Here is an 11,498-nt window from a genome sequence, read left to right on the forward strand (position 1 = left end):
CCCCAGCCCATGAGGCACCCACATCTACACCATGGAGATGCCCGAGGCAGCTATGGCCAGGCTGGGCTGGAGGGGCAAGGGCGGGCTTGGGACTCGCCGCGCAGCTGCTGGGGTGTGTGTGATGGGCCCAGCCTGCTGCCTGCCCACCCCCTGCCCACACTCTGCTGCTGTCTGGGCACCTGCTATGGTTAGGGACAGCTCCTGGGCGGGGCTCAGCATGTGCCTGGGCAGGCTGTGGACCCGGGGCAGCTGGTGCCTGGCAGGAGGGCGGGGGCCATGCCCAGGGAGCTTTTAGGGGCTCTGAAGCCCTCAGACAAGTCCAGGATTGTGGGGGATCAGCTCTGGTTTTCACTGATCCTGAACTTCACCTCCTGTCTGACCCCCCATCACCCCAGATTTCCGAATCCATCAAGATTTTCTGGGTCCTGGGACCACCCCCTGCCCCACCCCCGCCAACTAGGGTAGAGAGGCTGTAGAGTGTAGAGACAGGAAACTGAACTAAGCACCCCAAGACCTGGGTTTGAGACCTGACCTCATATGGACAGCGTGATTGAGAGCTTGTTGCTGACTTCTCGGAGCCTCAATCTTCTCTGGGATGGACGTGGTGATCATCCCTCCCAGCTTCGTGGAGATCAGGATACTGATGAGGCCATAACATGAAACACAGAATGCTCTACGAGTGTCAAATATTATTATGAGTGGGTTGAGACCCCAGGAAGTCAAGTGACAGGCCCACAGTCACAAGGCCAGGAAGAGATGGGCCCCGGTCTCTGAGCAGTACCCACTCTGCCCGGTGGCATGGCTGTTCAGCTCCTCATTCATTCACACACACCTGTGGGCCATGGGTACACATGTACCATGCTCGCCCCCTTGGGGCTCTGTCACCCTCTCTTCTGGCCTCGAGGGCTCTGCCTGGAGGTTGAAGAGTGGGGTGGGAGACTCTGGAGGCCCTGTGCCCCTGAGGCTTTGCACACCCCACCCCCCGCAGGTCTTCACAGGCATCTTCACAGCTGAGATGGTGCTGAAGCTCATTGCCATGGACCCCTACGAGTACTTCCAGCAGGGCTGGAACATCTTCGACAGTATCATCGTCACCCTCAGCCTGGTGGAGCTGGGCCTGGCCAATGTGCAGGGGCTGTCGGTGCTCCGCTCCTTCCGTCTGGTACATGAGGCCCCGGGACCCGGGCTGAGGGAGGGTGGGGTGTGGATGCTTGGAGGACACAAGCAGAAACCCCCAAGAAGTCAGAGGACTGGAAAGGAGGCCCTTCTGCCCTCATGTGCACCCCTCTGCCTCTCAGAAGCTTTCTCACTGGCAAAAGGGAGAAAGATGCCCTCCTCCTTATCACACAGGGCTGCTGGTAGACCAGAATGACAGCCCAGGAGCTGCCATTTGGACTTGACTCCTAGGTGAACTTGGGGGGACAGTGGGGTGGGGACTTCAGCCCATATTGCAGGCCTGAAAACTGAGGCTCAGGAAATTCATCAGTAGTGGGATTAGGACTCTGAATTAGCATCCTTTTCACCACCTCGTAGGGACCTTTCATGCACCCACAAAAATGTAGAGAAAGTAAGATATGCCTCTGTGTACCTTTCACCTGGCTCCAACGGCCATCAACATCCTGTAGTTATTGTTTTATCTGTCCCCCCACTTTTTGTGGGGGAGTATCTTAAAGCAAATCCTGAGATTTTATTTCGCTTGTAAATGTTTTAGCTTTTATATGTAAGAGATGAGGACTCTTTCTTTTGATCATGTGAAGAGGATGAGGTGGTAGGATGCGAGCATTCCCGTTTAACAGAGAGGTAAACTGAGGCCCCATATCCCTCAGAGGGTAGGAGCTGGAGCCATTCAAAAGAGTTCTTTCTGGGAAACCCCTGGTGGTCCAGTGGGTAGGACTCTGCACTCTCAGTGCTGAGGGTCTGGGTTCAATCCCTGGGGTCCCTGGGTCTCACCAACCCCTGCATTCCCCCTGCCCGGCAGCTGAGGGTCTTCAAGCTGGCCAAGTCATGGCCGACGCTGAACATGCTTATCAAGATCATCGGCAACTCGGTGGGGGCACTGGGCAACCTGACGCTGGTGCTGGCCATCATTGTGTTCATCTTCGCCGTGGTGGGCATGCAGCTGTTTGGCAAGAGCTACAAGGAGTGCGTGTGCAAGATCGCCGCGGACTGCAACCTGCCCCGCTGGCACATGCATGACTTCTTCCACTCCTTTCTCATCGTCTTCCGCATCCTGTGCGGGGAGTGGATCGAGACCATGTGGGACTGCATGGAGGTGGCCGGCCAGGCCATGTGCCTCACTGTCTTCCTCATGGTCATGGTCATCGGCAACCTGGTGGTGAGTGCGTCTGACTGGGTGGCTCCCGTACCCTTGCCCAGAAAATCCAAGTGTCCCAGGCATGTCCGTGCCTTTGTTGTTTACTTGCTAAATTGTGTCTGACGCTTTTGTGACCCTATGGACTGTAGCCCACCAGGTTCCTCTGTTTGTGGGATTTCCCAGACAAGAATACTGAAGTGGGTTGCTATTTCCTTGTCTAGGGGATCTTCCTGACGCAGGGATCAAATCCTGCCTTGGTAGGTGGGTTTTTTACCACTGAGCCACCAGGGAAGCCCATCCATGCCTTTATTTCCCTTAAATCGGACTGTTGAAGGGTTCTTTTCCTATGAAACTGTGTTATGTAAAATCGCTGACACGTGATTGTTTTATTCCTCCCCTGACCCTAGATGGCAGTTTTGTATGGTTTAACCCAGTGGCTCTCAAATTTTAACCTGCTTCAAAACTCTTGTGAGTTTCTCAAAACCTAGATTCCCAGTCCCAGCCCCCCAGAGTCAGGCGAGGCAGCTCTGAGCCAGGCCCCCCAAACCTGCATTTCTAATGAGCTCTGGGTGATGTCCTGTGCAAGTAGTTGAGACCTAGTGTTTTGGGGAAAGTAACATGATAACCGGAGTCAGACTGGCCTGTGCTCCAGTCCCAGCTCCTTCGCCATCTGTGTGACCTTGAACGAATCACTGCTCTCTGGTCAGCTGGGTTCTCTAACTCCACATGGGAGAAACATGGTAGACTCCTCAGGGCAGCAGTGCCTAACCTTTTTGGCACCAGGGACCAGTTTCATGGAAGACAATTCTTCCACGGACTGGCATGGGGTGGGGGATGGTTTGGGGGTGATTCAAGCACACTGCCGTTATTGTGCATTGTATTTCTGGTGGTTCAGTTGGTAACAAATCCACCTTCAGTGCAGGAGACACAGGTTTGATCCCTGGGTCAGGAAGATGCCCTGGAGAAGGGAATGGCTACCCACTCCAGTATCCTTGCCTGGAGAATTCCATGGACAGAGGAGCCTGGCGGGCTACAGTCTATGGGGTCACAAAAGAGTCGGACACGACTGAGTCACTAACACTTAACACTGTATTTCTATTATTATTATTACATCAGCTCCACCTCAGGTCATCAGGCATTATATGCCAGAGCTTGGGGGCCCCTGCCTCAGCGGGTGGCCGGGGGGCCTGACCATGATGGAAGAAGGCACAGTGTGGGTCGGTACCAGGAACTCCTGGCCCTTTTGTTCTCCTCCCCTCTCACCCTCTGCTCCTGGGAATCAGGCCCCGGGCGTTGGGAGGATGTGGAGATGGCCTGAACTGCATCTGTCCTGCCACTTTCTGGGTGGGGCGCTGGAGGAGGCAAGGGGGGTGCAGGGGCCCAGGAGAAATGGGATGTGAGGTCGTGGTCCAGCTGACCAGAGTTTCAGCAGCCGGGCGGAGGGAGGCGTCTCTCCTCACCCCGCCGACCCTGCTCCTCGGGGCGGGGTCACCCCTGCCAGGAGAGCTGTGCCCGGCTGCCCCGAGCGGGGGCGATGCTACCCCGGGCAACAGCGGGTGGGAAGACGCACGTCCCCACGTTCCGCAAAGGCCGGTGGAATCCTTGAGCTGCTCCGTCAGCACTTCTCAGATAACGCTGAGCTCCGCTGCGGGCAGAGGCGGACCGGCGGCCGGGGGCGTCACCGCAACTGAGGAGGGGACGGTGGGATGGGGTCCCGACAGCCAGACAGCAGAACCCAGGCTGACTGCTCCAAGGAGGGGGTCTTAGGGAGCGGGGAGAGTAAAGGGAACGCCTCAGCAGGACTTTGGGGCAGGGTTCGTGATGGCGGGGTTGCAGGCTCTGAATAGATGTTTGTGAGGGCAAGTTTAAGCGGCCTGGGAGTGACTGTAAGGGTCGCAGTGGTTTCTGTGTACATGTGAACTCAAAACCATTTTAGGCCCCTACTTGCCGCTTTCTGACTGGGAAACTTTGAGCAAGTTATTTACACTCTCTCTGGCCTCAGTTTTTCTCATCTGGAAAATGGGGATGAGGCGGGTAGTGACTACTCTGCTGGTGGTCGGAAGGATTAAACCGACCTAAGTGCTCAGCAAAGCGCTTGGCCCACGAGGCCAGGGGAGCTCAAAGGTTACAGGCATTCAGGGAGCAGTGGCAGATTCCACACCCGCCGTCAACCGGCGCCACACGCCAGGCGCTGGGCTCCTGCCACGTGCCGGTTCCTGCGCCAGGGGCTTTACGTGTATTATCCCTACTGCTCCTGACAACCCCATGAGGCAGGTAATGTTGGCTCTGTGCTCCCAGGAGGCACAGCCCAGAACCACGCGAGTGTGAAACTGAGCCTGGACTAGAAACTGAGTCTGCGTATTTTCAACAGCAAGAGCATCAATATCATCATTAGTGATACTAACGATGAGTTAGCATCAGGGTACCAGTGGTGACAGCCGACCTCTGTTCATGCTCATACAGCATTCGGAGCATTTCCGGATATTATTCTCTCTCTTTTTAAAAATTGTATTTATTTATTTATTTTTGGCTTTGCTGGCTCTTCATCACTCTGAGGGCTTTTCTCTAGTTATGGCGAGCAGGGGCTACTCTTCGTCGCAGCGTGTGAGCTTCTCATTGCAGAGGCTTCTCTTGTTGCAGAGCTCAGGCTGTAGGACACTCAGGCTTCGATAGCTGTGGCACATAGGCTCAGGAGTTGCAGCTCCCGGGCTTTAGAGCCTGGGCTCAATAGTTGTGGTGCATGGGCTTAGTCCCTCTGAGGCATATGGGATCTTCCCGGATCAGGGATTGAACCCATGTCTCCTGCACTGAGAGGTGGATTCTTTTCCACTGAGCCACCAGGGTGGTCCCCGGGTATTGATCTCTTAATGCTCACCAGCCTCCATGTGGTGTGTGCTGGATTCTGTTTTGTTTTTAATATTAAAATATTTAATAATATTTAACTTTAATTGTCTGTGTCAGGCCCCAGTTGCGGCACACAGGATCTTTCATCTTCCTTGAGGCATGCGTGATCTGTGGCATGGGAACTCTTAGTTGCATCATGATCATGTGGGACCTAGTTCCCTGACCAGGGATCGAACCCAGACCCCTTGAATTGGGAGCTCGGAGTCTTAACCGTTAGACCACCAGGGAGGCCCCAGGGATGTGCTGTCTTATCTCTATTTTATAGACAAGAAAGCAGAGGCTCAGGGGGGTTCCTTAGTAACCTGTGCAGGATTTGAACCCAAGGAGTCAGGTCTCAGAATCCAGAACCACTGCACGGCACTGCCTCTGTATGTGCCCCCACGCCTCCCATCACACACACACACACACACACACACACACCCCCTGACACCCTTCTCAGGCCCAGCTCTGCAGCTCTCCCACTTTGCTCAAAGGGAGCAGAGCGGCCTGGGGAGGCATGCTGCCAGCTCCTTGGGCACTAGCCCCGCCTACCACCCTCCCAGGCCTCATGGAAGCAAGTGTCTGCCAGAGGGCATGGGGCACCCTGCCAGGGAGGGTGGGGACCCAGGTCCCCAGCGTCCATGGCACTCAGGTACTTCCTTGGGGGTGAAGAAGAGGAAATGACCAGGTCATAGGGAACCCTCCCGTCGGAGCCCACTCCTGGGGAACCTAATGTCCATCCCCCTTCCCTAATTTAACCCACCCCCCCATGCCTTGCCTGGGGCAGCTATTTCTGTCCCAGGCAGGAGCCGTGTGCAAACCCTGGTGACCCAGAGAGCAGCTAATTCCCATCTCAGATGTGTTTCTGGCAACTGGACACCTCCCCCCAGAGAGGGAAAGACAGACCAGTACATTGTGGTGGGGGGCAAAGGCAGGACAGTAGCCAAAAGGCATGGTGATGGGCGAATCCCCCAGCACATTGCCCCAGAGAGAGAAGATGAACAATACATAATAGATACATATATATTTTTTAATTTTTCTGCTCCAGTTCATATTTATTTATTTTTAATTGGAGGATAATTGCTCCTCCAATATTGCATTGGTTTCTTCCATATGACAGTGTGAATCAGCTTTAAGTATACCTATATCCCCTCCCTCTCGAACCTCCCTGCTTATAATTATTTTAAAGATATGTCAACATGATAGTTAAGACAATGACAAAAAGACCTTAGAGGACACTGGTGAAAGCCAGACAGATTCACATGTATGGTCCTCCCCTGGCCACTCAGGGAATTGGTTCCAAAACCCCCTGTGTGTTAGTTGCTCAGTCGTGTTGACCCCCTGGACTGTAGCCCACCAGGCTCCTCTGTCCATGGAATTCTCCAGGCAAGAATACTGGGGTGGGTAGCCATTCCCTTCTGCAGGAGATCTTCCCAACTCAGGGATCAAACCTGGCTCTCCTGCATTGCAGGCAGATTCTTTTTCATCTTGGGGGCTTCCCTAAGCCCTCAAGACCCTTTGCAGATACCCAAATCTGGGGATACTCAAATCCGATAGAAAACGGCATAGTGCAGTTGACCCTACTTCTTTCGTGTCCAGTCGCACACTCAGCCCCACCCTGAGGCCCCAGAGTAAGACCTGCCTCTGGTTGACAGGAGCCGGGACCTCCCCCTCCTCAGGCTGCACCGTCCTCCTCTGTCCTGGGAGGTGGGTTGATGGAAGATGGGGCCACTGCACTGCACAGCTTCTGGGGTGGCCATTCACACTGTAGTCTAAATAAATGATGTCCTCCAAAGTTGTGCAGGGCTTTCCAGGTAGCATCAGTGGTAAAGAATCCACCTGCCAATGCAGGAGATGCAAGAGACTTGGGTTTGATCTCTAGGTCAGGAATATCCCCTGGAGTAGGAAATGGCAGCCCACTCCAGTATTTTTGCATGGGCAATCCCATGGATAAAGGAGCCTGGCGGGCTACAGTCCATGGGGTTGCAAAGAGTTGGATATGACTGAGCGCACACACACACAAAGTTGTGCAATGACAGGAAACCTGGATTCTGGTTCTGGATGTGCTGTGTGTCCTTAGGCAAGTCACTCCACCTCTCTGGGAGAACTCAGGCTCCTCATTCATGAAATGCAGAGCTGGCCTCAAAGTTCATCGCACTCCTCCCACTACCATGTAAAACCTTCTATTACTGCACACATAACAGCCCACACGTTTTGAGTGCCTACTGTGCTCTCTAGTTGTATCAACCTTTCAATCCTCACAACAACAACGTGAGGAGGTAGGTACTGGAATCATCGCCATTGTACAAATAAGGAAACCGAGGCACGGGGCAGCGATAGGACTTGCCTCTGGACACACAGCTAATCACTTGGGGTTCAAGGCCAAGCGGCATGGTTTCAAAGCCTGTGAACCCCAGTCTCTACTTTGTGCAAACCCACCGCGTTGTAATTGTCTGATCAAATGTCTGTCTCTAGGCTGGGAGCAAACTGAGGCCAGTCATTCCTGCACGCAGTGGGAGAGGCTCAATAAATATCCACCAAAAAATAAAGCTGAGGGAGGTAGACCAGTAGCCTCTTACGTCCCTTTCAGTGGGGATAAGAGAAGAGTGTCAGTAGAGCAGGGAACCCCGGGGGAAGGAAAGGGAATGAGCCGAGGTAGATCAGACGTCCTTCCACAGCAACCGGGGACGTACGTCTGAGTCCTGGGAACTCCAGGTGGCACTAGTGGTAAAGAATCCACATGCCAATGTAGGAGACGCAGGAGACATAGGTTCAATCCCTGGGTCAGGAAGATCTCCTGGAGGAGGAAATGGCAACCCAGTCCAGTCCAGCATTCTTGCCTGGAGAATCCCACGGCCAGAAGAATCGGGCTGGCTACAGTCCATGGGGTTGAAAAGAGTCAGACACAACTGAGGACACAGGAGCACGTACCAGGAGCCCGTGGACTATTAGAAGTCCCACTTACAAAACAAGAGAAGGCTCAAAATAGGCTCCCAATGAGTCCCCGAAGCTTGGAGACGGGAGCCCTAGTTTTTGATCTGCATCCTCTAGCAGTGGAAGTGGAGGACAGAGTCGTGGAAGAGTCCCTGTCCCCCAGTGGGCCTCCTCAAACCCTGCCTCCGTCTTGGTCAGCAGAGTCCTCTCCTGCCCAAGCCTCAGTCTCCTTATCTGTAAAGTGGGCATGACTGTAGCACTTCTCAGCTCCAAGAGCAGTTTTGAGGGTTCTGTTAGGTGCTGCTGCTGATGTTTAGTCATTCAGTCGTGTCCAACCATTTGCAACCCCAAGGACTGAAGCCCCCTGCTCCTCTGTCCGTGGAATTCTCCAGACAAGAATACTGGAGTGGGTAGCCATTCCCTTTTCCAGGGGATCTTCCCAACCCAGGGATCAAACCCAGGTCTACTGCATTGCAGGCAGATTCTTTACCATCTGAGCTACCAGGGAAGCCCTCTCTTAGATGATGCCCCTCTTTAATGCCCACCAAGAGGTAGGTCTGACTTGGAGGCCCGAGGACCCTCATGTGGACTGAAGGTGGCACCCTCGGGGCCCCGCAGCTAAGCTCAGGCTCCCCCTCACCTCCTGCTCTCCAGGTCTTGAACCTGTTCTTGGCCCTGCTGCTCAGCTCGTTCAGTGCCGACAGCCTGGCGGCCTCGGACGAGGATGGCGAGATGAACAACCTGCAGATTGCCATCGCTCGCATCACGTGGGGCATCGGCTTCGCCAAAGCCTTCCTCGTGGGGCTGCTGCATGGCAAGGTGCTGAGCCCCAAGGTTATCATGCTCAGCCTTGGAAGCATCGGCGAGGACGGGGAGGCCGGCGAGGCTCCAGAAAGCGCCCCCGAGGATGAGAAGAAGGAGCCTCCACCCGAGGAGGATGGCAAGGACCTCAAGAAGGACAACCACATCCTGAACCACGTGGGCCTGGCTGACGGCCCTCCCCCCAGCATTGAGTTGGACCACCTCAACTTCATCAACAACCCCTACCTGACCATCCACGTGCCCATCGCCTCCGAGGAGTCTGACCTGGAGATGCCCACAGAGGAGGAAACTGACACCTTCTCTGAGCCTGAGGATGTCAAGGTAAGCCCGTAGCAAGGTCCAGATTCAGGGCTTGGGAGTCAGACAGAGACGACTCTGCATTTATGTATGACCTTGAACATGGCACAAAGCCTCTCCAAGCCTCAGTTTCTCCATCTGTAAGGTGGGGTAATGGTACCTACCTTGTGGTGTTACTGTGAGCATTAGATGAGATGCTGTGTGCAGAGCATCTCTGTGAATGGTGACATATAAATACCATTATTATGACCCGCTCCACTTGTCTGAACACCCCAGGCCTTTCCCTGCACTCCTGCCCTGCAGCTCCTCCTGGGTCCCCTCTCACCAGCAGGTGGCGCTGTGAGATAGCATATTCTCACCTGAGAAGCCTGAATCCAGGGCTGGAACCCAAGGGGCCTCTCTTAACCCTGCCCTGGGGTTAAGAAGCCGCTACCAAGTTCTTGCTATTATGGTCTGTTTCTGTGTAGACGCCCCCTGGTGGTGGTGGGGACCCGGTCCCAACTTCCCAGCGTGGGCCAGAGTGCCAGGTCTGGGCTGGAGACACTGAGGAGAGGGGGTCAGGGATCCAGTGGGGTGGAGCCGAAGAACTGGAGAGCTGGGCCCCAGCCTCAGCTGGAGCCCTGATGCCCACCCCCTGCCCCTGCCCCTCCCCTGTAAGGGTTGGGGAGGCCCTGGCGGTTGCCCCCAGAAGCTCAGGTTGAGCCCCTCACCCACCCTCCAGCTCCATCAGGGGAAGGATCAGCACATAAGCTAGGGCAGGGCCCCCTGACCACCCCCACCCTGGCAGCGTGGGCCCAGCAGGCACCAGAGCCTGAATAAACTTTGCCCTGAAAGCTCTTGACTCCTTATTCCCCCCAAATACGTGGCATACTAAGTTACCAGGGAGCCGAGCGCCTGCCAAGCTATAAATACCCCTGGAAACGTGGCACCAACCTCGGTATGAGGAGTGGGGGTGGAGAAGGGCCGGACAGCAGCCGGGCCAAGGTGCTGGGGACTCTGGAGGGGGCGGGCACAGCTCCCGAGGGGCGGTGAGAAGTGGGGGGCATAGGCAGGGCCAGTGGCTCAGCGGGCATCCTGCCTGACCTAATGCCCCATGCCTCAGTTTCCCTTTCTGTCAACTGGGCACCAGGCCCTCCCTTTCTGGCCACCATTCTGACAGCTGCCCCCGCCACCATCCCATGACCCTCTCCATTTTCCTTTTCAGGGGCCTCCCCCCAGCCACAAAGGGGGCCCCTTGAGGAGTGGAGGCTGGGCCAGGAGGAGGTGAGGGAGGTCTGGCCAGGCTGGAGTACCAGCCCCCTACCCCCACTCTTTCTGAATTCCCCCATCCTTCCTGGATTCCTCAGCTGAACAGAGCGTAAGAGGGCTCGGACCTTGCTCCATCCTGACCCCTTCCCTTCTAGCCAGCATCTCTGAGCCTCTTCAAATCCAAGTGCCCTGAGGATAGGGCCAAGGCCTGGGTCCTTCTGCACAGACCCCAGTGCTGGCTCCACAATCCAGGGCTGAATGAATGAATGAGTCTGTGAATGAATGAGTCTGCTCCACCCCCCACCCCCGCTTCCCCTTCTCCCTTCTGGGCCCTCCCCTCGGGGCTCCCATCTGGACCCCCTCTGCCCCACGTGACCCTGTGGCCTCCGCAGAAGCCGCTGCAGCCCCTGGATGGGAACTCCTCCGTCTGCAGCACTGCCGACTACAAGCCCCCCGAGGACGACCCCGAGGAACAGGCCGAGGAGAACCCTGATGGGGAGCAGCCTGAGGAGTGCTTCACCGAGGGTGAGAGCCAGCCCGCCCGGGTGCCTCCCCCAGCCCGGCAGACCCCAGAAGCGGCAGGCCAGGCTAGGGCCCGAGGAGAGCCTCAGCCTCAGCTCACCGTCTCCTTGGGGACGGCCTGGGGACAGGCGAGTCACCAAAAGCAACAGGGCCTTCTTCCTCCGATGGTGCCCTGCCCTTCCGCACCTGGGAGAATGCGACCCCAGGAAGGGGTGTCAGAGCAGATGCTTCTGAGCCCCTGCCCCCTCTGCCCCCTGCCGTGTGTGCCGTAGGTGACAGTCCCAGCAGCCCACAGGCTGCTGCACAGAATCCGCATAGAGCCCTGAGTATGGCCGGCACGAAGCAGGCACTCAGCACTGGCTTCTCTAAGGCTGTCCTTCTCAGCTTCGTCTTCCAGAAAGAGGCCTGCCTGGCCCTTCCGGAACATTCTTTGCCCAGAGAGTTTGGGTTGTGCAGAGTGGAGGCTGCCTGGGGGACG

The 11,498-nt window shown here is 55.9% G+C and overlaps 1 protein-coding gene across 1 annotated transcript in view; it reads left to right on the forward strand.

Annotated features, from left to right (window-relative positions):
* Positions 1-11,498, forward strand: part of SCN4A (sodium channel, voltage-gated, type IV, alpha subunit) — a 53,163-nt gene that overhangs the window by 32,933 nt on the left and 8,732 nt on the right. The window contains 4 exon segments of the mRNA XM_010856557.1: positions 746-1,162; positions 1,979-2,335; positions 8,786-9,274; positions 10,891-11,023. Of these exon segments, the coding sequence (XP_010854859.1) occupies positions 746-1,162; positions 1,979-2,335; positions 8,786-9,274; positions 10,891-11,023 (1,396 nt within the window).

This window comes from Bison bison, unplaced genomic scaffold (assembly GCF_000754665.1).
Source record: "Bison bison bison isolate TAMUID 2011002044 unplaced genomic scaffold, Bison_UMD1.0 scf7180017864371, whole genome shotgun sequence".
Lineage (NCBI taxonomy): Eukaryota > Metazoa > Chordata > Mammalia > Artiodactyla > Bovidae > Bison > Bison bison.